The following is a 26677-nucleotide window of genomic DNA, read 5'->3' as shown; positions in this document are numbered from 1 at the left end:
GCGAAGAATCACCAAAGGGGGATAGGCCTTCCATTCAAGCAAATAAATGCAACTGAAGACACGAAGATCCTATTAAAAATATTTATGGCCCTGAGATATTTGAACTGCGATCTGTGCCTGCAGCCGTGTCTTGCTTTCTTTTGCAGTCCGTTATTATATGTTCTATCGTGTCAAGCTCTTCACACAAAGGACACCTACATGGTCTCCTCCCCATTAGAAGCTGTCCGTGTCCATAGGTCAGTCTTGGTATGACCTATGCGCAGTCTGGCAAGTATCCTTTCCCTTCTAGACCCAGCGCAGTCATTACTTAATTTAACTATTCCTCAAATTTTTTATTTATGCCTAATGTTTTTCGCAATAATTTTAAAAGGATAAATGAATTTGCAAAAAGGATAAGGATAAATAAAGGGTGCATGGCTCTTTTATGGCTATATTTAATACTTAAAAAATATTTACAAAAGTACAAAATCGACTGATTACGAGGAAACGACGTTTTAGCGAAGAATTAGAACAAAATCGTGTTTATAATTTGCTTTCAGTTAAACCTTATCTCGTCAGACTTTAGTTAGACAGTCGGGTAGGGCTTGAATTATTTAAAAGCAAGCGTTGGAAAATAAGAGATGTTTACCAAGGTGGTGAGACAGAAACATGCTCTCCTGTTTAATCACTCTTCAGTTTAAGACTCGCCTAATTGCTACACCGTATTATCATACAAATTGGTGATGTTTCTAAAGCGGGGCTCTTTTCGTGCCTTGTCGAGAACTTGGGGAGGAGTGAACTCGCGTTATACGGTGATGGCAAAAACACAAAGTATCGATTTCTCAACATAGACGCTCAAATTTCTGCGTCACGCTTATTTAAGCTGTTTTTTTTCTTTTCTAAAATAATTCAACACCTGATTTGTCTTTACCGTGTTTGTTATTTGTTATCGTGAGGAAAAAAATATTAGCTTTAGCCTAAGAGGAGTATTTTTTTCTTAAATCCTGGCAATGGCGTGGGACAAGTTGGCGAGCTCTTCAGTACGCCACGCGCGCCCCGAGAAAGAGACGATATCAATCATGAGCGAGCCGTTGCCCGGATTCAAGCAGAGCAGCTACCAGCAGAGTTTCATGACATATCCGGACGTCCCGGAGGTCTCGCCGCGGTTCATGCGTGCCATCAACAGGGAGTCGCCGTTCCATTCCGACAGATACAAAACCCAGGACGATTCAACCGAAGGGACAGAGTCAGGAGATGACAAAATCAGGTAAGAAAACCAATTTGACAAAAAATACAAATATGGTGTCGTTGACCAGGCTAATTCTATGAGATGAAGAACAAGCTGTTATTTAAGAAAACGAAGAGACGAAAATAATGACAAATTTAAACATCGATTTTGGTATAAGCAAAAACAAAACAGATTAGAGGCTGCTCTGAGCAGTCTTGAGTCGTTGGTGAAAAATAGTAAAATAGGTTTGCTATTTGAATGATAAATGCTGTGGAATTAAGGAAAAATAATGCGCCGTATGTTATTTTCAGAAGCATCTGAATATATTTACATCATATTTTGACGGTTTCATTGCTTATAATTAATTTTATGCAACATGTCACTAAAAGAATGTAAACAATTACTTTATATGAAAATCAAAAATCTCATTGCCATCACAATTTCAAGAATTACTATTATTACAAGAAATTACAGTGTTGTGCATTCGCAAAAACTGCTTTTTATAGGAGTAGTCAGATTCTAAGGATAAACCGGAAATTTTTTTATATATTTCATGCTTTTGCACATGTAATTAATCATATTTTGTATGCTTTGGATTTGATCACTACAATTTTAAGCTTGCAAATTTTCAATTTTAGCCCGTCATAGTCAGCTGGTATATAAAATGTTTGGATTCATATAAGATCAAATCTGCACATATATGAACATATATACGAACATGTACACACAATTACAGAGTTAAGTTTATCACTTCACACAATACACCGCCAATTCTAGCTTTTAATTTACAATAAAGTACCGACTGGCCTCATCCATCACTGGTGTTTGCCGTTCAGCCATCGAGGTTGGGCTCCGGGTGCTGTCAACAGCGATAGTTCTAAGTTATAATTCAGCACCCAACGCATGAAGTTCCTAGATCGAAACTAATTCATTTTTTTACTCATTATTACCTATTTAGATAAATTCACTCAATTTAGTGGTGGAATATGGAATATTCCAACATCACCCTTTACACTACATTCAGACAAATAAATACATTCACTCTCAACACACGCTACGAACACAAAACCGCCAGTACTGTTTCCTCCAAGAATCGAAATAGCGGAAGCAAATACGCGCTGTCATGCTCATGCATCATTCTCATATCGGGTAGAATAGACTAGACGCTCTTCTATGTAGACCAAAAGAAACTCCCTTCAAATAAGAGAGACACATCGAGCATCCCTAGTACCTTCCTCGGGCTTTGGCGCTAGTGTCGTTGTATCAACCTCCTTAATTGGGTGTGAATGACCCTTCTTCTGCGAGTCATATCCTTAAAAAAATAACAATGTGCTACGTGTAATTTAACCACAGTTTACACGCACTTTCAGAAGGCAGGGGCATGCTTCGAAAACATCGATGGTAGGCGACCGATGTTCGATTTTTCAACATCGATGCTACTATGTCGAGTTTTTTGCCAATCGATGGTGGCCTGTCAATGTTTTATAAACTTTTTCAGTTTTTCCTAATTTACACTTTTGTGAACAGGGTATGACCCATATTCTTCTGATAAACGTGACCTATCAGCACCTGTCAGATGTTCAATTTGTTGCCTTAATGGAATCTGTTCCCTCTGAACGATTGTTTTCCAAAGGTGGACTATTTGGAAAACCATAAATCGCTTAGAAAATAAATTGGTTTTAAAGCTACGTTTTTTTTAATTGCGTTCCGGAGATGTTTTGAATACAATAATTCTAATAAATTAAGGATATGGTTGATTTTAGTTACGTAGATGTTAAACCCTTACCTTTTTTTTTTTTTTTTGTTGAGCAGAGGACAGGACTTGGGCTTCGATAGATTATGGATGTTTTCCAAAGTAACGAAGAAAAACAGCGGAATTTAAGTAAAATTCACAGGAACAAAATACTTTAACAATAGACGTATTTTATGTAAAAGGGACCAAGAGATTTATATACAACTATAAATGAAACCAAAGGCAAAAATAATTTATGTGGAGTTTCAAACTTCATGGAGGTTAATAATTACTTACCATTAAATAGGTAAAGAAAGAAGAAGACTAATTGTTCGGTTCACCAAGCTTTCGGCAACTTATATTGCCATCATCAGGGCTAATTTATTAAAAATTAAACAATATGAAAATATATACAAAATAAATAATTAACAATTAACAAAATAAAATAATGTACATACTTTCCCAAGAGTGCAAAAAAACGATTAACATGGTAAAACTATTGTAAAAACGTCTTGGGTTAAAAGTTATGCAGCACATGGCCAGCATACTACATTTAACATAATGAAAATAGCCATCTATATAAAATTATAAATAGTTATTAATATACACTACTCAAATTAACAAAAACAATAATTTATAATAAAATTTAACAGTACCTCGCTAATAAAAATCCATATGAATAAGTGTGTGGTGATTAGTGACCGTTAATCGATAATTATTCAGAAATCGTGAGATGCGGTCTGGTGTGATGTAGGTTTCAGAAAAACATTTTCTTTATCGTGCCAACGTTTCGATCTTTATTGAGATCATCTTCAGGGCATGGGATTTACAAACATTGTTTACATTTAACAAATACATTTAGGATGTGGAAAAGTGAATTTATACAATGCAAAATATTTTTTTATATTCAGTCAAAGTATTTCTACTCACTGTTTGTCTTCTGTGTAATTATGCCATTCTTGCGTGTCGTGTTGAGAGTACAGTGAGATTTTGCTCTTTTACGCTGTTTACGTTGGATTTTGAAGGGGTGGGGAAGGAAGTCGGTATTTCCACCCCTTCAACGTATATAAACATAAAACAGCAAAATCTTATAGGTAACATTTATGATCACAGAGTATTTTGACTAGAATTATAGCTATTTATAAAAAATATGTAAGCAAAAATAATTCCTAATAAATGTTATTAAAAAATATATATAATTTATAAATCAAGTTCCTGAATAAAGGTTCAGAAATGGCGAAGTTTGAAAAATTACCTTATGTTTCTAAAGTGGCACATAATGTATGCATATGAAAATAATTTGTGTTTTGAGTAAAGTACACGAAAAACCATCGATGGGTGGACTGTAGAGTCGATGGTCGTACCACCATCGATGGTGAGGTTCCGATGTTTAATCGATAGTGATCATCGATGCTCATCCCTAGTATAGCATCCTTTTCATTAGTGCTTCCCTTGTGTCAGAAGAGATTTGGTCTTTTTTGTTCCATTTGGCAATTATCAAATTGACACCCGTGGAAATGTTCAAGTATGGGATAGTTGATAATTCCCTAAATTAAGATTTCCATCAAAACCACGTTTTACAGTTAATAATGGAATAAGTAATAGAGGAAAGAACCAAAGATTTTATTGTATTTAAATACAAATTACTTATTAAATAATTATGAAAATTAAAGGGTCTTATTGTTAATTAGATTTTTTATGTCTTACAGTTTATTCTTTTCATCAAAATATTATATTTTTTGTTAACGGGTATTTTCTAAAAAAGATTCTAGTAACTACCAACTGGGTTTTATTTCTAGGACTTCAACTAGTACAACTTCATCGACGTGTAGTACAAAGAAGACGACCATTAATCTGTTAGAGGGTGATGCGTCTCGTGACAAGATACCCTTGCTGGAAAAGGAGCATTTGTCTTCAAAGTTGGCACCGGGGAAACTTTTTAGGTCACAGTACGTCCAAGCGTCTCCAGGAAAAGAGATTGACGAATTCTGGCGACCCGAAAATTGCATAAGGTGATTTTTCAAACAGTCTCCCCTATCCATCTTCAGTCTTATGTTTACAGATGCAAGCAACCTATAACGGACACGGAGAATTTCGGAAATAAAACTGTCTCGTTCAAGACTTACGAAAACGGCTTAGTGGAAATTAAATTATGCGTGACTTATAGAATGTTCTTGACGATCTCTCTTATCGTTTCGGGGCTGGTGATGATCTCGCTGGCCGTCGGATGGCCCGGGTGTCTCCTCGGATGCAGTAGGAAACTCGCTGGCAAATATTATCCAAAAACTAACACAATTTACGATTACCTTTTCTCATAGAACTGTTATAAAAATAAAACCAAAAAGAACAGTTTTTACCTTTTTTTGCTAAAAATAGGCAATTTCAGTGAAATAATTTTTAACGCAATTGAAATTATTTATATAACATTGTTGATATGGGGACAATTTTATGAGGTGTCAATGATACATTTGAAGAATTGTCCTCGTTGCTTTAAGCAGCTAGGTTTTTAATAAACTTCTTGATCAATTAACAAAGGTTCAGTCATTGAACAAGGATTTTGATATATAATTTTAAACTACAATTTTATGTATTAAAAACCGACAACGATGAGGGCTACTTGAAAAAAAAGCTCGGTATTTTAGTCGAGCTTTCGATTCCTTTTATATTTAGGGATTTAACTTTAACTGACAATTTAACTTGGGGCGTCGGTGGCCGGAACGGAGGCGTTGACACGGCGCTCATCTCTGTAAGGTAAAGGTCCCGGGTTCGAATCCAGCCGCCCTGCATTCCAACCCGTCATACTTTACAAATGGGCTTTTTTTCAAAAACACCGGCACCCCGAGGGTTGATATAGCCTCTGCTGTTCGAACCCTCGGAAAAAAATTATTATTTCAAAATACTTACAAAACAAAAATATATTTTGAACGCCCGTTAAAAAAATAATATAATAATAATAACTGACAATTTAAAAAAATAACAATTCTAACTATGTGTTCATACATTTGAAACTTATAGTTCAATGAAATTAAAAATTGAGATAATATAACAACAGATCAAATCTCAAAATTGTGTTAACATTTTAAATTATTAGTTAACGTTAAAAAGTCATGAAAAGGGGAAATGTGAGTTTCTTTCTAATTAGCCTGGATTGTTTTTCGATAATTATTATTGAAGGCTGATCATCAATTATATCGAAAATAATGGTACGTTCTTTTTTTTCGAGGTGGGGGGTTGTTGTTCTTTTTTCTTGCAGAAAAAACGTAAATGGACTTCATCATTAAAAGATGACTGAATTGAAAATCATCTTCTATCTTGTATTCTGGGTAAGTATCTATGAAAGGTGATGTTTATGTATTTTTTATGTGTGGTGATTGGTGACCGTTAGTCGATGATTATTCAGAAATCGCGTGAGTTGCGGTCTGGTGTGATGTAGGTTTCAGAAAAACACTTTCTTTATCGTTCCAACGTTTCGATCTTTATTGAGATCATCTTCAGGGCCTGGGATTTACAAACATTATTTAAATGTAACAAATACATGTAGGATGTGGAAAAAAGTAAATTTATACAATGCAAAATATATTTTTTATATTCAATCAAAGTATTTCTACTCACATTGTGTTTTGTTGTATTTTTTATTTTGATCCACTCTATTCCACAGACTTAGTCAACCAAAAACACTTTTCCATAAAATTCAGCACTCATTATTTTTTTATATATATAAAAAAGTATCGATTTCGTGGTACTGTCTCGCTTCCCCTCTTCAGCTAAAATACAAAAAAAATGATCATATAGTAAAAACAACATGTTAACAATTAAGAAAAATAACTTACTTTCCCAATGAAAATCAACACTGACGGTTACAATAATTTTCAATAGACTATGATATTTCAAATATTCTTTCTTATGTTGTTTTGCGTCGTCAACAAGTTAAACAACATATTATGTACATTTTTAATCATTTATTTATTTATACATTGTACATTTAAAATATATAAATACATGAGAGCATAAAATTGAGCAGAATGTGTTATTTAACTTGTTGACGACGCGTAACGTCATAAGAAAGAATATATAATATTTTTTTCTTTTACATATAATTTTTTGATAATGAATTTTATTTTTATTTATCTAAAATTTTGCAGGATTGGCTACTTAAATTATTTTTATATTTTAGTACACTAATATTTCAATTATTTTCCAAATTTATATATACATTTACTAGACACAATTCTTAAAAAATCGAGGGAGCCACCACAAAAGAAATTTTATTAAAAAAGAAGATTGTGTGTATGTAAAAAGAAGACTTTTTCTAAACCTACGCCATACCAGACCCCATCTCACGATCTCCAAATAATCATTAAATATAATGATGAACAAACATCATTTCAACCTTACGATGAGCAAACTTATTTTAGACCTTTTTTAATAAACAGATATATATTTTATTGTGGGAAAATATTTTTTAGTATTTTTTTCAAGTTTAATAAAGCCCAGGAGAAGATTTTAATTAAAGTTCAAAAAGTATTATATGAGTTTACGGGTTTCACATCGTGTTTTTAGAAAATTGTGGTTTTGAATTTCATTTCACGCCAATTTCATTTCATGAAAGTTTCATTTAATTACAAAAGCTCCATTTTCGATTTATTTTGTTTGTATTTACCTTCCAAACATTTTATTAATTTAGATTTTCGAGAAAATCGGAAAAATTTAAAAACGCATCGAGTACAGTGGAAGACAAAAGAATCAAACATTCATATTTTTATTCAAACTACATGTATTATTGTCGTTATATTAATTACAACATACTTATTTTAATATAAACCAAATTAACCGAAATCAAAAATTCATGAGTTTTTATAAAAATTATTTATTTATGATGGTTAGGCAGAAATTTATCAAAACACCGGAATATCTTTATTTAAAACAATTAAATTTAACTAACAATTTATTACATTGTTGTGCTCATAAAATTTAACTAACAATTTATTTCATGGTTTTGCTTAAAATAATGCATTAACCCAGGAACACACTTACCCGATGCGACGCTACCCGATGCTACCCGACGCAAATCCAAACTCCGATTTTCCATAAGGTTGCATTACCCCCGTGCACATCTACCCGATGCTATGCCACGCTAACCTACCCGACGCTCTGAGATCCCCACTGTCCAGATTTTCGTCGGGTCGCATCGAGTACAGTCGAAGACAAAAGAACGGAACTCATATTTTTATTCAAACTACATGTATTATTGTCGATTAAAAATAATTGGTTTTTATTTAAAAAATTAATTTTAATGGTTTGGTAGAAAATTAATCAAAATACCGGAATACGATTTTTTGATATAATGAATTTTACTAACAATTTATTGTACTCGTTTCGGCGGTACATATACTAAAATTGAAACAATTTATTACACGGTTTTGCTCATAAAATTTAATTAACAATTTATTTCACAGTTTTGCTCATAAAATTACACCATTTTCTAATGTCGGGTAGCATCAGAACAGTACACTCATATTTTCTGTAGTTTATTTCAAACTAAGTACATGTAATTTTGTCGTTATATTAATTACAACATGTTATTTTAATGTAAACCAAATTCATAAGTTTTTATAAAAATTGTTTAATTATGATGGTTAGGAGTAACTTTATTTAAAACAATTAGGTTTAACAAACAATTTATTAGATGGTTGTGCTTAGAAAATTTAACTAACAATTTATTACAAGGTTTTGCTCAAAATAGTGCATTAAGAACAAAAAGATGCGTTGCGATTGTGATAGTGATTATTGTGATAAACGCTGTGGACTGTACGCGACGTGTGCTTGCGTCGGATAGATGTGCACACCCCACCAAAACTTGGCAAGGCGTCGGGTCGGGTAGCATCGGATAGCGTCGCATGGCGTAACACCGGGTAAGTATGTTCCCGGCTTTAAGAACAAAAGAGGCGTTGCGATTGTGATACTGATTTGTGACCCACGCTGTGGACTGTACGTGACGTCGTATTGATGTGCACAACCTGCGAAAACGTGGCAACGCGTCGGGTAACATCGGGTTACATGGCGTTGCATCGGGTAAGTGTGTTCCCGGCTTTGCTGTTGTGAGATCTTTAATTTTAGAAAAAAGGGTGTGAATTGTTTTATAGTTTTTAGTAGGCTATTTTAAAGTGATCAGTAGAAAGAAATGTGTTTAATTTGGGGGATAGACCGCAAAACGAATGGAATGCATATGTATGTTGGTTTGTCTGGGTTTGATAAAATTGATGTAGTGTTACTAGTGGCACGTGAAACAGTGGCACGATAAAGAAAATATTTTTCTAAACAAGAGCACATCTCACCAACTCCAAATAATCAGTGATGATTTAAATTGATTTATAATTTTTACGTAAAGAGCGGTTCAGATGAAAGCCGAAGGTCGTTCGAGTCTTGAACGAGACACTAAATTTGCATCTCAACCACATTTTACATATAAATTATAATCAATTTAAATATATGATACATTTTGTTTTTCTTGAAGCCATAATTTAATATAACATTATTATCCCATATTTGAATTTTAAATTTTTCCTAGAAGAGTTTTAAAATGTAAATTAATATGGTGTGATAAATGAGGGAATCCTTAAAAATCCAAATGGTTCCGAATGTCATTAGCATAATACTAAAGTTAGATTAAACACGTCCGGCCGGGCTGTGTTGCGTTTTAATCGGCCTCGGCGCCGTCTTCTTGAAGAATGAGAACAGCTCGTAATGAGCCACGTAGCCCGGCCCGGCCGCGGTCATCTTTGACAAACACAATCCACGGTTTACCGATTATTACTCGTTTTTGAAAATGAACTAAACTAATTAACAACCGGCTCGTTAATTAGAAAGGAGCGTGTTCACGTCTGACAACCGTCGGATCTCATACACGCGAACCGTTTCTTTTTTCCTGGAACTACGGACACTGTCGTCTATCAACGTCGCAATAACACGTACAAACCAGGAATGTTTAAACGGACGAAACCCAACCTGATTCGGACTGTTGTTCAATCATGGTGAAAAACAGTATGCGGAAAATTGATACAAGTATTGCGAGAAAACCGTCGAGACGTTATGTGACAAATCGTGGATCACGAGAGGGACGTGGAAATATTAACGGTTTAAGAGAACTCGAGACAAACCTCCACCCGGCCGACGTTTACAACCCGTCAGTGCAAACAGATCCGACGTTTTGTTTGATTCACAACGATAAACCTTCACAGCTTGAAACCCTTTTGTTTACGCTTTCAAACTATTCTCGACCTCAACAAAAATACCATTTCCTTTTACTACATTCTTAAATCGATCGAACATAAATAATAGGGATGACGATTAATTAATGTACATTGCAAATAAAGATTTTTTTAATTATTTTCTTTTATAAGAATTTCAGCAAAAATAAGAATTCAAATTAAATATATAAGAAAAACTATACGCACTAACATAACTGAAAGCAATATTAATATAAAAACTGACATATAGAAAATGAACTACCATTATAAAAACATTTATAAAACTGACCTAGGTATTAAGTAGATTTTGATTTAATGTGAGCATAATAATTATGCAGAAATCGTGAGATGCGGTCTGGTGTGATAGGTTTCAGAAAAACATTTTCTTTATCGTGCCAACGTTTCGATCTTTATTGAGATCATCTTCAGGGCCTTGTGTTGTCTGCATTTCAGTAAAAAAGTTCTCTGGTTGATAGCCGATGCGAGTTTCTCCTCATTGTTAGCGATGCCTTCAGAATACATTTAGCTGCGTGTCCATATGTAGTTGAATTTGGTTCATAGAATCCCATGTTCTTCGTTCTTCTGTGTAGAAATGTGCGGTGATTACTGACCGTAAATCGATAATTATTCAGAAATCGTGAGATGCGGTCTGGTGTGATAGGATTCAGAAAAACATTTTCTTTATCGTGCGAACGTTTCGATCTTTATTGAGATCATCTTCAGAGCCTTGTGTTGTCTGCATTGAATAATTATCGATTAACGGTCACTAATGACCGCAAATTTCTACATGAGAAGAACGAAAAACATGGGATTCTTTGAACAAATTTCAACTACATATGGACACGCAGCTAAAAGTATACTGAAGGACATTGCCAACAGTGAGAAGAAACTCGCATCGGCTATCAACCAGAGAACTTTTTTACTGAAATGCAGAAAACACAAGGCCCTGAAGATGATCTCAATAAAGATCGAAACGTTGGCACGATAAAGAAAATGTTTTTCTGAAACCTATCACACCAGACCGCATCTCACGATTTCTGAATAATTATCGATTAACGGTCACTAATCACCACGCATTTCTATGTGAGCAAAATGTTTGTTATATTTATTACTTATTTTTATTTATATGAAATACTTTATATTGTAATTTTAGAGTTATTGATTTTATGTTGGTTTTTATTGTTTTTGTATTTTATAATATTGTTGAGTGTGTATTGCATGTATTTGTAGTAACTATATTATACAGGGTGTTCTTTTTAGATGGCCTGGCTGAAATTCTATTCAATCAATGATGCTGTTAACAAAAAAAATGTATTTAATATTTTGCAGACAAGAATCAACTTCAAAATTTGAAACAGGGCCTTATAAATACTGACACATTATTTTAAAAGATTTTATAATCTGCCTTTAAATTAGTCAAAAAATGACCAGGTTATCGCCAAACGTTTGGAAAAAAACAATCATTTATTTTGCTATTTGCTAATCAATTTGATGTTCGAACTGCCTGTCTTGCGTAAAGATGCGATTAAATTTTTTTAAAGGATAATTTTAAGAAAATAATGATTTATGATATTAATTAGTTGTATAATAGACATAAAAATATTTATACAGTTAGTCGAATCCCCTGGAAGACATGGAAGAGTTATATCGACTGTATTTTTATTGGATTATGTCCATTCTTATTATATCTAACCAATGTCGCTATATATAAAAAATACGTGTTGAGTATTTTTACTAGTTTCAAATTTTTACCTTTTTTTGAGAGTACGTCAAGTTCAGTTCAACTTCTAAATTTCAAATACGACTATATACATCCTGACCCATTATTTTAAAGGATTTGTTTACGCTGAAAAATGGTGCGATTGGATTTTAAAAAGCCAAAAAAAGACAAATTAATAACAAATCGTCATTTGGTTTTCTATTTATTAATCAATTTCATGTTCGAATTGCCTGTCTTCCTAAAGATGGAAAGATTTGCTCTTTTTAAACATTCTTCATCGGTGCTCAGAGCAATAGACTCAGGGGAGATAGATTGTTAAGCATTTTCTATTCTTTGCCGTAGTTTCGGTTTTCTAATGTTCGGGTGTGTTATGGTCGGGAACATTAGAGGCTCTCAAATAATTCCTCCAACTAATTAATTCTCTTCACCATAATATAAATTTTACATTGAAAATTGGAAAAGTTGGTAGTTTGAACTTTTTAGACCTAAAAATGTCCATAATAAACAACCTAATAGAAATAGACGTATATAGAAAACCCACAACTACAGAAACTATGATACCAGCGGATTCTTCCCACCCATGGTCCCAAAAGACTGCTGGTTTCATTTAGCTCATAAACCGGATGTTATAACTTCCGCTAAAACCTGATAACTATAAAAAAGAATTAAAAACTATTAAAACCTTAGCAAAAAACAACGGGTATCAAGAAATATTTATTGATAGGTTGCTAGTTAAAAGAACAAAAAAATTAACTTTCAATAGGACTCACCCACCCCACCACAAATGAATCCTTAGGTTTCCGTTGTTTGCCATACATTGGTGAATTATCGGAAAAAGTTTGTAAAATTTTTAAACAAGAAGGTTTTAGAATAGCTTTTAGAAGTACGGGTTCACTTAAAAACATCCTCTTAAAACCTAAACACAAAGTAGACAACTTGGCAAAAAGCGGGGTTTACCAACTCAAATGTAATGATTGTGATATTAAATATATAGGACAAAGCGGTAGAGAAATAGAAACAAGAGTAAAAGAACACTTGCCTAAATCGAGCAAATTTTCAGAATTTAAGGACCATCTAAACGAAGCAAAACATAATTTCAATTCAAATTGAACATGGTGATAAATTCGTTAATAATATCAAACATCCAAATAATTAATTGTTATTATTTTTATAGTAATTTAATAATATTACGTATTTACTAGTGTAATATTTATTTGTGTTATAATTTCCGCGTTTCGCACGTTCAAATAAAGCGCCATTAAAAAAATCAGCTGCTAATTGGAACGTCGCGTTGGCGGAGGTATCTGCGGGTTCACTTTGGCAATTCATGTCGAGAGACGTGGTTGTAGAAGTCCTTCAACCTGATGATGAGCTGAAAGGGTCGAAATCCGGTCGTTGCAAAACAACTTACTTTGAGTAGGAACTATCTTTTTTAAAAAGAATCTATCAGTTCTGACGAGATCCGTACCTAGAATCGCTAACGTGGGAAATACTAGTCGGACAACCTAACCAGTCTGGCACCGTGGTCCCCTTTGATGGAGGGGACAACGTTAAGCTCGGTCCTCATTATACCAAGTGCCAACTGGAACCCAACTAGTGTCGGTCAAAATCAAAGGAAGCAACGTGGCAATGTGGACGGGCCATTGGCCTCCGGCAGTACACTTGTTTATTTAATAATATACGCATTGTGGAAAAACTGGAGTTTTCGAATGAGAAAGCGATGTCGTTAATTGACTTGTATCGCTTGCTCGACTATTATACAGCTGCAGCAGCAACAAGCAAGCCCTCGTCCAGTATACATTGAGACTGTATCCCATTTCCAAAAATGCTTTGCCATTTGGCCTTGCCTCTTTCTGGCCTGCCACAATAATCTGATAGTTTTTTGGCACATATTTGAATTATTTTCTTATATTTAGATATTCCAGCACTAAAGAAACGTGGAAAGTACTTCAACTATGGCATTAGCACCTTCCAGACAAACTTGTTATCCGTCACGCAATGATAGATAGATGGATATACTTTATTTACAAAATGAAAAAAAATTAGAGTTAAAAATAAAAAACAGTATTATTATGGCATGGTATTAAGACCGTCAGCCAGAGTTCGGAGTGCATTACTATTCCAAGAATATGCATAATTATATAATTATAAGAAAAGGAGAATTTAAAATATCAACTTCAGAGGTTACAGGATTTTCAAATTACAAGGTTGAAATGCGATAAACTTTGAAAATAATAAAAATGACACTTCAAAGAACAAAAGCAAGGATTCCAACTCACAAAGGGTCCCCCACAGGAAAACAGAATTCGCATTTAGAAGCCCACAAAGTATAAATTATATGTATTACCTGCGAGAGCAAAAAAAGGAAACAAAATAAGTCGAACAGAATATTAATTCCCTACATTCCAATGTATTCATATCTATAAAACCAAGCTTTCCGTGCAAAATCAACAAGACCCCGGCAATCCGAGCCTTTCAGAAGGGCTACGAGCTCTTCCCTCGTCAGAAAACCCTTACCCATATACAGATACCTCAATTCGTTCAGGACCGAGCATGAAATGCATCCTCACGATCACCTGAGTTGCATAGCCCCAACCCAAGGCCTGAAAAATTCAGGAACAACTCCCCTCGAATTTTAAACCCCCATCGGAAAAAAGAGAACGGAGCATCATTTGCTGGAGCAGAAAAAACATTGCAAGGAGTTGGGGAATGATCCAACTCCTTGTTGAGTTGGAATCTATTTGAAGCCACGGCACGAGAAATACAACTCTCTCGATGACGAGCCCCCATAATATGAAGAAGATTGGAAAACATTTCAGACCACGCTACAGAACTATCCAAAGAGAACCGAGCCACAAGAGAATTCCAGGATTTGAACCAGGATATGTTACTCTTAACAACTTCAAGTGATGAAATTTTTGCCAGGCGAGAATCAGGAGCTTCAAGCGATTTCACAATAAATTTAAAATGTAACCTTAAAGAATAAACAAACAACAGTTCTATGCCAGTCTCAATATACAACATACAATTAGGAGTTTATGATGGCAGGGCAAACAACTTGCGAACAAAAAAACGGTGAACTTTTTCTATCTCTTCATATTCGCGATAGCCCCAAACTTGACCTGCATAGCAAAGAATTGCTCGACAAACGGCTGTGAAAATTGGCTATTTACTTTTTATTGGTACAAGGTCGTTTGAAAATAAGCCAGACCAAACCTTATGTATAGCCAGTTTCGCTGTCAGGGCTTTCTTCTTTACATGTTTGACCATCGACAGTTTTGGGATAGGAGTTACTCCCAGATAACAATACTCGCTCACCACTTCAATTCTCCTATTACGCAACATCCATCTCTCGATTTTCCCTAACCACGCAATTTTTTACAGGCAAATAAAAATAATTGGCCACCTGCCAACATTAAATTTAAACACAACTGACATTCGGTTCGAGTAGATTTAACGATGCCTATGTTATGTATATGTTTTTCCTTGTGAGCATGCATTACGCCGTTGATGTAGTGAGTAATTATGATATGATATCGGGTTTGTATGTGTTTTATTGTGCAAAAAAAGGACAAATTGGAATCAAGAGAAAGACATGGCAAATAACTCAAGGTTTTCCGGAGCTTCTCTGCTTCCAAAAATTTTTACTGACAAAAGATTCAAATTCGTGTACATTGATGAGGCCGTCTTTGTTTTTGTCTTCTTGTTCGAACCACAGGTTGAAATTTCGGACGAAAGGATCTTCACCGAGCTCGATCCAACAGATCCGAAGATCTTCCTGATTGATGAGCCCGTCTTTGTTCTTGTCGTATCTTTTGAAAATGGCTTTCAGGGCGTGCTGCCTGGGCGGGCGGAAGAGTCGGCACTTGTATTCTAAAAATTCGTTCAGTGAAATCATCTTGTCGTTATTCTGGTCGATGCTGTCGAATATCTGAAATAAAACGGCAGGCATTATCTTCCGGAAAACATACCTAGACTACATTATTTGTTATGTTTTATGTATAACACAAAATTAAAAACTACTGCATCTTTCATCGTGACGTTAAAAGCTAAAATAACAAACAAATATAAGACACTTATTTTATTCAAGGAATTCTAAATGTATGTTTCTGAATTTTCTTTGTGAAAAGGGTCTTTTGAGATTTTCAGAAACAAGTCGCAATAGCTCGTCTTTGGTTATGTTGTTGTCCTTATTGCGATCGAAACGGCTGAATATCTTTTTCAAGTCCATCCTCGACGTGTCTTCCCCCAGTTCTCTCCAGAACACTTTGAACTCTTCGAAGGACATTTTACGGTCCTCGTTTTTGTCGCAGGCGTAGAATAGATTGCTGATCTCGAACATGGACGGCTGCCATTTCCTGAGACGGCCGCGATACGCCAAGAACTCGTCTTCGGATATCAAACCGTCAGAATTGTAGTCGCTGCTTGCAAACACCTAAATAAAAAAAGATAAACAGAAAATTGTTCGGGCATATTATATCTTCTATTTTACTTTTAACTTGGTTTACAGTAGTTTTTAATTTTGCTAACATCATGCATACCTAATGACCTGTATGGTAACTGTATCCAGAACAAAGAATAATAAAATATATCTGTTTAAATATTGTAATAATAATCGTTTTTGGTGCATCCAAACACGAAAAAAATATTTTATGGGAAAATATAGAGAAGATAATAGTATCGTTAAAAGAAGATAATTTCATACGGTCTTAAAATTATATTCCACAGCTGTATTCTTGCGACAATGGCGGTCAAGATCGAATGTCTTTAGGCGCTTAAGAAGATTTTACTCAAGGCGGAAACACGTTATGAAGAAGACGGGTCATCGTTAGGGTGTTCAAGATTCGTGCGGTCACGTCCCACCCAGCAATTTTCTTTGATAATGTGATTCGAACAAGCGACTTTGTAAATGGTCCGAAACCCGTCCTGGAACCCTTTTGGGTATTTGAAGGATTTAAGAATTGCTTTTCATCGTAACAATTTATCGTTAACGAACCCGAATTTCGTGCCGTACTTCGCCAATTTTATTTCAGTAAAAACACATTTTTTTAACTAACTCGCTTAGATAAATGATTAAATTAATTCAAGGACAAAAAGTTACCTCAAAATTTCTATTATAGCTTTGCAAAATGTCAATAATTTCGAAAATCTAGCCTAAACTCTTAAAATTTAACAAGCTTTGTTCTCGCTAAATGCAATTCCAATTTGCTTAACGAATATTACCAAAAATGAAACCCAAAATTAGATTTCAAAAATTAATTAAGAAGAAGAATTCCAGGAAAATAGCACTGGCCAGTTTTATTTTATTTTTACGAGGGTTCAAAAAACAAAGGTCATATCATATCTAGGAGTGTAAGTATTTAAAAAACAAGCCCATTTGTTAGTTATTATTATAACAAAATATTTTTATTCGATTATATAATTTTTGAAAAGCTCGATTATCATCTTCAAGTTAAATACTCGAAAAACTAAACCATCAAATAAGAAAAAATAAATTTGACAGTAATTTATGTATAAAAAAATATAGCTAGACAGTGGGACTATTCAGCACCCTCGAGGTAAAACTGGATGAGTTAAAAAAGAATTCTGGACTGCAATTGGTTCAAATGGAGTTATGTTTGTGCTCACATTTCAACAAATTCGATGAAATTGTCCTATTAGAAAGATATGGTGTTTAGTAACCGTTAATTAATGATTATTTGCAGATCCTGAGATGCGGTTTGGTGTGCCGTAGGTTTGCCCCAGCCACTCTCAACTCGACATATCTGCCCAAAAGCACAAACACTTTGAGTGAGTATGAATACCTTGATTGAGCTACTCAGGGGACATGGATTGACAAGAATTTTCTGTCCTTTGCCGCAGTTCTTCAACTGATTTTTTAAATGACCCCACAGAAAATAGTCAAGTGGAGTTAAATCGGATGACCGAGGAGCCAATAGATCTGGCCATGAGGTCCTATCTACCTATACCGTATGTGAGGATTCAAATAACGTCTAAGATGCAAAGAATTGTGTTCGTGGCATCCGTCAAGCTGAAGAATCGTTCTTTGTCGTTGTTGCAGAGGAACATCATCTAATGGTGATGGAAAAACCTCCCTCAAAAAATTGAGGAACTGGGCAGCATCTAAATAATTTTCCTAAAAACACCAAACATTGATTCCGTGAACCACCTGATGATGACAAGAGTACGAAATTCTCGGATTTTCCTCCGCCCAGCTTCGAAAACTGTTAGTATGCCATTAGAGGTGAACATGATTTTATCAGTCCATAGGATGTATGGAAGGACTTCCCAAATCGATATTTATGCAGGGAACGTTTAAAAACGCCTCTCGTAATTAGCCCCAAACCTCTCGGACAAGATGAGACTATGTAGATGTAGATGTAGATGTAATATTCGGAGTGTAATATACTGGGCCCTTTAAGAGCTATTGTATCCCCCGTACTCTGCCTAAAGCACATCGGTGAGTCCTATTTCATCAAGAAACTTGATTAATAGGCCAGGCTTCAGTGGTTGAAGCTCTTCTATGGTCACATTATACATTACAAAACATTTCCTCCTGCGGGCTAAGGTAGCTCCGCAGTTTGTTAGTAAATGTTTTGGTGTCTCTTCTGCCTCCTTGCAGAATCTGCATGTGCCATCTTGGATTGTTCCAATTTTCTTTAAGTGTCCATTTAATCTGCAGTGCCCTGTTAGGAATTGTTAGGATTCGCAGTCTGTTGCTGCTTCCTTTGACACATTCTGTGATTTCTTTTCTACCAAAATTGTTTAGACAATTTTTGGATTGTCTATGTCCAATGAGTGGATTCCATTGTTCCTTCATTTTCTTTTTGTCCTTCTGTCTGAGATATTCGTTAATAGTGTGGATTCCTATGCCGCAGAAAGGTTCAGGTCCTATCAGCGGTGTAGCATCCCCTTTTCTTGCAAGGGTGTCCGTTTTCTCGTTGCCTTCTACGCCCATGTGTCCAGGGACCCAGCAGAGGCTGACTTTATTCTGCATACCTAATATGTTTAATTTGGTTTTGCAGTTCAGCACCATCCTTGAACTAATGGTACTTGAGTGCTTTGATGGCTGCTTGGCTGTCTGACATGATAGCTATATTCTTGTTTTTGTACCCTTTACTTAGATTGAATTGGGTACATCTCGGACAAGATGAGACTATCAATAGACTACTAATTTTATTACTTTGAAAAACCTAAAACCTAAAACCCTGAGAAACATCATCTATTAGAGTTGGTAAAACTTTCCTTAAAAAATTGCAGAACTGAGCACTATTTAAATTGCTTTCCTACAAATACTGCCCAATCCACTTATTTCCGAGAGGTTCACACCAAATTGATACTATGAACCACATGATGATGACAAGAATACAAAATTCTCGAATTTTCCTCTGCCTCCTTCGAAAATTCAAACGATTTAGTATGCCATTAGAGGTAAACATGGTTTTGTCAGTCCATAGGTACAGAAGGACGTTTTCTTCAGCATCCCAAATCGATATTTGTGCAGGGAACGTTTAAAAACGCCTCTCATAATCAGCTCCAAACCCCTCGGACAAAATGAGACTGTACCTCTAATTTTATTACTATGAAAAACCTAAAACCCTCCTAACATTTGAGAAAGAGGAATTGGGATTTTCGCGAGTATACAGTAAAATATTCAGCTCCTCGTCGAAATCAGCTGCCGGTTTCTTGGTGATGGAGCAGCAAGTGATCCGTATCACCTCATATTGCGAACAACACGAAAAAAGTTTTGTGGTTTACTCTGGGGCGATCGGGAAATTTCGCGGTGTACAACTCGTACTGCACGGAGCTCAATGCCACCAGTATCAATAAATGACACATCTACACAGAAAACAAACACTTTGAGGGAGTACAAATACTTTAAGTTTAAACTATTTAAACTATCATTGTATAAATCCATGTCCTACATGTATTTGTATATTTGAACAATGTTTATAAATCCCAGGATCTAAAGATGATCTCAATAAAGATCGAAACGTTTGCACGATAAAGAAAATGGTTTTCCAAACCTACGTCACACCAGACCGCATGTCACGATCTCCAAATAATCACCTATTAAAAAGGTTTATGAGTTGTTGGAGTTTACAAACAGACAAGTAGTATGATCAAAATATTGGCGTAACTTTTCAGCATGTTTAAAAAATTTGCGTTTAAATTCTCGACTTTACCTATTATACACAGTCTGTCGGCCCTATGACTTACTCGAAATATGTTTTATCCAGTTTTTCTCCCACAGTTCAGAATTATTCATACTATCTTACTAAAACTACTACTATAAATACAATAATACTAATGATGTAACTAGGAAAGTTTGGTAATGCTCACAGTTTTTAGGCCGTTTTCACTTAAGCGGTTGGACGTCTCGTAGGCTATCAAGTCACTGTACTCTTTCTGGTCAAGATGGCTGTCCTTGTTCCTGTCAAAGTATGTGAAGAGTTTCCTGGTTTCAGCTATCTCATGGTTCGAGAGGTGAGGCGTCTTGGCAGACGTGTTTTTAAGGTACATCTGACGAATCTTTTCTGCCGCCGTAAGCCGTCCACAAACCTTTCTAGACATTTTGTGTAACTGAAAGCTCTAACCAGTTCTTATAACTTGTGTTTAGTTGTGTGAATACGCTTGAAAGCTTGCGTCTAGTGTAATGTAATCCACAGCCACATAAATTTTTTCTGATTCTATATTTTTTCATATCATTTTATTGTATTTAAAGTATACAATTATAACATATGTTGTAGCAAATAATAATTCATAAAGCAGAGATTATTTTATTAGACGAACCATAACTATCACAGTGTTTGTCCCATTTAAATAATAAAGCGACGATACACGTATTTTATAGCCGGTTATTAATTAACCTGTTTTAACTTCTCAATTAAGCATTCACAAACAGTAAACATGATAAAAACAGATAAAATATTTTTATAAGAGTGAAAGTCGGAAAATATGCGGTCGTACATTCATTTATTGTGTTTAGCAAACAATGTTTTAAAATTATTCTTTCTTGAAAACCTTGTAAAATTTTGTTTGAATTTTGTATTATTTCAATTTATGGAATGTTTTAATTAGCACATTGCAGAATTAGGCTGAATTATCAGTTGGTACTGAACGAGGTGAATTGATGGAGGGATTGAGAATAAAATTTACTTAAATAAATACGCTCTTTTTATCAGCGTTTTTTTTTATCTATTACATACAAATCCTATTGAAAATATGAATGTATGCTTGGATTTAATAAGTGCGTTGTTTTTTTAACGATTTTCTGTTACAAGCCGTATAACGCGGTATAAAAGCGAAGAGTTTCTTGACGCTGTGCCCAATTGTAACAACTTTAGACAATTCAGATTACGTATTCGTTAGACGAATGCCTCCCCACAAATCATAATGAATTATAAAAAAAACTCATTTTAAAACCTTAAAAATCTATAAACATAAAGTAAATCCATCTATTAAAGAATAATTTAAATTTGTTGAAATGTAAGAAAACATGAAATACACGGCGTAACATATGGCGAAGTATCACCAGCTAATTTTTTTTATTATTGTTTTTTCTTGCGAATAATATTTTTAAAAAAATCATGTTTGGTCAGATTTCTCTATGTGGTCTAGGAGGAGATGAATCGTTAGAGATCATTTTGGTCTGTTTTCTGGTCGGTCACCATCTTCTGAATGGAGTCTGACAAGTCAAGCCGACAGATAATCCATTTACATTTTAAGAACTTGGACCCAATCCTTTTATTAGTTTGTAAAAATCCATGTTTGAGGATGGCCTGAATGACCAGCGACATTTTCTATTCAAACGTTTGGTTAAACTTTCTATCACTATCTTCTTATTCCCTAAATATTCTGTGAAAAATGGTTTTCCTATTGCACCAGAGAGCCATACGACGGGCGGTACAATTAAGGCTCGGGGCTCAAGAAAGGTACCTTGTGTCCTCATCCACATCCTTTCTCACTCCAGGTTCCTTCGTTGTTTCCTGTGACCCCTCCCAACCCTTGGTTACAACGGGGGTGTCCAGGCGCAGAATATGGTGTAGCCCTGAGGCGTGGCAACCTCTCTAAGGTGTATAGGCGTATAGTAATCGTACAGGCCTCGGGTCGGCATGGCGCGGCGGGTGCCTTATCAGAGGCAAACGAGGGTTACGGTACCAGATCCTGTCTGCATAGAGGAGGGTGCATAACCACCTGTACTACGGGGTAACAGAAATGTTCCAAGGTTCAGCCCCTGCTACACTGGGAATGGAATCGTAGTTGGCCGTGACGATACCTCTGGCGGGTACTTAGAGAAGAGGCTGTCTTCTATCTGTGACCTTCGCACGAAACTTGCGCATGACCACCGTTATACACCCGGCCTCACGGGATACGGCGGATCGGACGGCAGCGTATAAGCGTTGAGGACGCTATGATTACGCTGCTAAGTTCCTGGAATGCTGACAGGAGTAGTGGCTGACAGGAACGGGTAGAGAATTGGTTGTTCCTATTCGAGTATGCTTTGCACGCAGGTGGAGCCTAAGCTCGATTGGAGGCTCTTACCGTAGGCGGTCTCCTCTAGGGGATGGTTAGCAATTCCACTTTTAACAAAACCGTGGGCGTAGACGATCCGGTAGTTTCTATGCTAGGGAACCCCACTACTCTGGAAGGTGGAGTGGCCTTCTCTATCTAGTGAGTGCGCAGGAAACAGGCTGATGTATTTCGGCTTAGGTAGCCCTTTGCTCATACGGTTCGATACTTAATGCGGATCCGACCACTCAGAATGGGCAAACGGGGAGCGAGGTTGCCTTGGCTCCTCAGGTCTGAGCTGCCTCTACACCAACGCTGCGGTAGTAACACCATTCTGTCGTTTGCGGAGGTGAGTCAGCTCTCATCTTGAGAATCTAAGCGTCCGATAAGGCCGAATAGGCTAGGTGCGGACGTTAAAGATACTCATTGGCTTTTTTAGAACAACCGAGTATATGGGAAGCAACGTACCAGAGAGAATGCCGAGGACCCTCCATCACAGAATAACTAAAAAACTAAAAGGCTTAATAGATAAACCCTAGAAGCAGTAGATAATGCAAATGTATGCTAAAATAACCCACACCAAGCAAACTCAATGCTACAGTTACAGAGGGCTAAACTCGGAAGTTTGATTTTTTTTTAAATTGAATTTATTTATTAAAACTGGTCTTATTAGACCAACGATTAATTTTACAATAATATTATAGAATAAACAAATGTTCACATTCTTGTAAACCCATTGGTACAATAAGATTTACATCCGGAAGATTGATATGACTATTAAAGTGTCACTGGATTCTGAGACCACATTGGCATATTCAAAGATGATCCCATTTGTAGATTATGCAATGAGGAGGTAGACAAGTCACCCACATCATCTTTTATTGTGTAGCAACCACTCAATGGAGATACAAGCTGGATACAAAGTTAGCCCAGGAACAGGCACTGTAGCATCGACAGTCAGTGTCTTAGTACTCCTTAAAAGAATCGACCGATTGAACAAATGAACTACCTGCAGTGCTTGGAGAACATAAACACGTACTTATTAGTCTCCTTTCATCGTCATCACCAGAGAGCATTTTTAATTTTCCTAACAAACTTCTTCGAAAACGTGTGTGTGTGGTGATTAGTGACCGTTAATCGATATTTATTTAGAAATCGTGAGATGCTGTCTGGTATGCTGTAGGTTTCAGAAAAACCTTTTCTTTATCGTGCCAACGTTTCGATCTTTATTGAGATCATCTTCAGGGCACTCTCGACACGACACACAAGAATGGCACAATTACATAGAAAACAAACACTTTGAACCTTGAAGATGATCTCAATAAAGATCGAAACGTTGGCACGATAAAGAAAAGGTTTTTCTAAAACCTACATCACACCAGACCGCATCTCAGGATTTCTAAATAAATATTCTTCGAAAACGTTCACTTTTATTGTTTCCATTTGAGAGTTTGATGTCAATCTCCAGTTTCGGGCCATATAATAATCTGTTCCTTTGTGAGTACAAGCTGTCGGAACCTCAGTTAATTCTTTTGATAAGGTCGCAGTTCTTCTTTCCAATGGTCGGTTTCCGTTCCGTTTTTAGAGTGGGTCAGCTTAGGTCATGTCAGCGGATGTTTCATGGCCTGTTCATGTCCTGACGGTACATAGTTTGCAAATTGGGCTAATAGTTAGAGATGGTGGGCGTTGGTCTGCAAGTCGGTCAACGTCAAACCTCAAACGCGTTTCAATAATTTAACCCGCGAGTGAAAGCGGACCCAATAAGTATCCCGCCGGTTTAGCACAATAGTAACGTCTCGGATGTAATGGATGTAGATATTAAATAAGAATTTTTTTCTTATTTTTATTAACAATTATAAATAAAAGTTATATAATTGAATAAAAGAGCTTATTTGTAACCAAGTACGAATTTTTTTTTCCTTGTCGAGGAAAACCCCTAATAGGAAAACAATGTCTTGCGATTTGCGTGTTAATGATTTTGTCCATTAGCAAACATTCAAAACCTAATTTCTTCCTTGGATCGGAAATTAACCGATACGGGTTATATTTTCTTAAAAAATGCGGCTTTGCAGTAAAAGTATTTATTTATAAAACGGCTAAATAAAGTGTAATAAAATTGTCGTTTAATAAACAGGTCTAAGGGCTGACATTTCGTCTGATTGGGCGACGACAATATGCCAAAAAGGACTTGTTTAACTGTATTAGCAAAGTAGTGTCGTAAAAGAGTTAAGTAATTGGTTTCAGCTTTTACTACCAATAAAATGTGATTGACCGGGCCTCGTATATAGGAAGAGAGCGATGCCCGTCTGAGCGGGAATGTGTGGAGAAATGGAAACTTTCAACGTTCCCCATTTACATTTTAATCTTGGCTTAATGAAACCGCCCACATCTAAAGCAAAAAAGGCGCTAACCGGATTTTATTACCCGAGGCAATAAAAGCTAACAAAAATAACAGTTTAACATAACCTTAGGATTTTGTATTAAATTTATATTTCATCGATGCAATACCCAAAATATTTCAAGTGTGTTGCACGTTCATTCACACGCTTCATGCGGTGAAACAATAATTAACAAATCACTCAACGTTCTTTTATAATTAAACCAAAATTCTAAGCAAGAAAAAAAATTTCTTATCGATACACAATTTATACCAGTTTTGAATCTATACCAGAAATGCTGAGTATCAATGATGTCTCAAGTTGTGAAAGATACCAAAGTTCATAAGCATAACAAAAGGAAATTATTTGCACAAAGGGAATAGAAAATAAATTAATCTAGCGAAGGCGAGAAAAGGGAACCTACGTGGAAATTACTTTAAATATAAACAACAAAAGCAAGGAACAACTTAGAGAAAAATAGGGAAAAAGAAAATAAAATTTTTACATTTTCGAGAGGAGAAATAAGTTGACGAAGAAATAAAGCTTTCGAATTCTCAATTTTCCGATTCAGATTCTTCCAAAGAGCCACGAAGTGAAGTACTGTCGAAAATTGAGGCATAACACGTCAAATGGGCAAAATTATGGAGAAGAGAGTACAGAAAAAATAAAAATAAAAATAGACGTTTGCCAGTGCTGGTCAGTATTTACAGTGCTGCGGAGTAAGATGCAGCGAAAAAGGGCCAAGTGAGGCGGTAGCGAAAGTCTTAGCGATAATCTTTGCATAAACACAAATATTTTTCGAAAAAAAACGTATAATAGTTATACAGTGTACATAAAAACACAAATTTCAATAAAGGGAGTATAAAATCGAGCTGATCAGTGCTATCCTATCTACCAATGTCAGGGGAAATAAGGCTGCTACATATATTTAATAATATCTGAACAAGCAAAGCAGAAATCCCTAAAACCTGTAAAACGTCTTTCATTATACCACTTCGGAATAAAAACAGAGACATAACATACGAAAGATCAATAAAGAGCAGACTGGTGATTGGAAACGAATGGGAAACATCCAAAAAGTCAATTTGGATTCCGTAAAAGAATTTCCGTACAACATCTCAGGCAAAGTTAATCTTTGAAATTTATAATGCGTTCTCAGATCCAAAATCGTTGGCATCATTATTTCTATATACATCTGCGGCATATAATAGGGTTGACACTATTATTCTGTGGAAGAAAATGGACCAGCTGGAAATTCCTACTATGGTTATCAACAGCATTTTGATCCTCATTGCCGTTTTTTGGAGATTTTTTCAGTTGTAAATGTACGTTCTTTAAGTCCTTATAAATCTTACCCGCGGCCTTCCACAATGTCTGACAGAATTTAATGCAGTTCCAAACGGCTCTGAACCTTACAGACGATGAGAAAGTTGATCTCAGTGCCGCTTGGATATCCGAGTAGATGATTATTCTTTTTTCTTGTGTCTTTAGATATTATATCATAATGATGATTATAATAAAAGGATACTAAGAAGAGAGGGTTTATGTTCCCCAAACAATGCAGCCTTCAGGTTTATATACTTTCCTAGTTCCTTAATCCAATCTGACGTGGATAATTCTTTTCCCTATTGTATCATGCAGCACACATATTATGTTATAAAGGAGACAAATCTTGGCCTATTTATTATACTTTTAGATACTTTTCAATACATTAGTACAAAGTGTCTACAAGAGGAAATGTCTAGGACATTATACATCCTTATGGCAGAGGGCTTAATTAGATTTATAATATTTGCCGATTTGGCCTAGAGAAATAAGAACAGTGGTGAAAATTATTATAAAAAGCACTTGCAGAAAGAATACATTAATAAATAGGGAAGT

At 35.6% G+C, this 26677-nt stretch overlaps 2 protein-coding genes across 3 annotated transcripts; one reads left to right on the top strand and one right to left on the bottom strand.

Moving 5' to 3' along the window:
• Window positions 1-874: 874 nt before the first annotated feature.
• LOC106664625 lies at window positions 875-5288 on the top strand. Its single transcript, XM_014390533.1, has 3 exons — window positions 875-1246; window positions 4739-4951; window positions 5002-5288. The coding sequence occupies exons 1-3, from the start codon at window positions 990-992 to the stop codon at window positions 5255-5257; spliced, it is 726 nt and encodes a 241-aa protein (XP_014246019.1). The 5' UTR covers window positions 875-989; the 3' UTR covers window positions 5258-5288.
• Window positions 5289-15442: 10154 nt separating this feature from the next.
• LOC106664626 (calmodulin-4-like) lies at window positions 15443-20726 on the bottom strand. 2 transcript variants are annotated; one of them, XM_014390536.1, is made up of 2 exons: window positions 20250-20649; window positions 15443-15837 (listed from the first exon to the last, which is right to left on the bottom strand). In XM_014390536.1, the coding sequence occupies exons 1-2, from the start codon at window positions 20478-20480 to the stop codon at window positions 15514-15516; spliced, it is 555 nt and encodes a 184-aa protein (XP_014246022.1). In that variant the 5' UTR covers window positions 20481-20649; the 3' UTR covers window positions 15443-15513. The 2 variants fall into 2 exon arrangements, with proteins under 2 accessions (XP_014246022.1, XP_014246021.1); XM_014390535.1 differs by lacking the exon at window positions 15443-15837 and adding an exon at window positions 15973-16341 and having other exon boundaries at window positions 20250-20726.
• Between the last annotated feature and the right edge of the window lie 5951 nt (window positions 20727-26677).

The sequence above is a fragment of the Cimex lectularius genome, unplaced genomic scaffold (assembly GCF_000648675.2).
Source record: "Cimex lectularius strain Harlan isolate CLEC.00 unplaced genomic scaffold, Clec_2.1 scaffold112, whole genome shotgun sequence".
NCBI classification, from domain to species: domain Eukaryota; kingdom Metazoa; phylum Arthropoda; class Insecta; order Hemiptera; family Cimicidae; genus Cimex; species Cimex lectularius.
Note: the sequence above shows the minus strand (reverse complement) of the source record. Positions and strands in the feature narration are given on the sequence as shown.

Excerpts from the sequence above, each read along its gene's own strand:
- LOC106664626 (XM_014390535.1), bottom strand. The coding sequence starts at position 20,480 with ATGTCTAGAAAGGTTTGTGGACGGCTTACGGCGGCAGAAAAGATTCGT. Across the intron at positions 16,342-20,249 it reads GTGAAAACGGCCTAAAAACT|GTGTTTGCAAGCAGCGACTA; the intron begins GTGAGCATTACC and ends TTTTTTATTTAG.
- LOC106664625 (XM_014390533.1), top strand. The coding sequence starts at position 990 with ATGGCGTGGGACAAGTTGGCGAGCTCTTCAGTACGCCACGCGCGCCCC. Across the intron at positions 1,247-4,738 it reads TCAGGAGATGACAAAATCAG|GACTTCAACTAGTACAACTT; the intron begins GTAAGAAAACCA and ends TTTTATTTCTAG. Across the intron at positions 4,952-5,001 it reads CGACCCGAAAATTGCATAAG|ATGCAAGCAACCTATAACGG; the intron begins GTGATTTTTCAA and ends TTATGTTTACAG.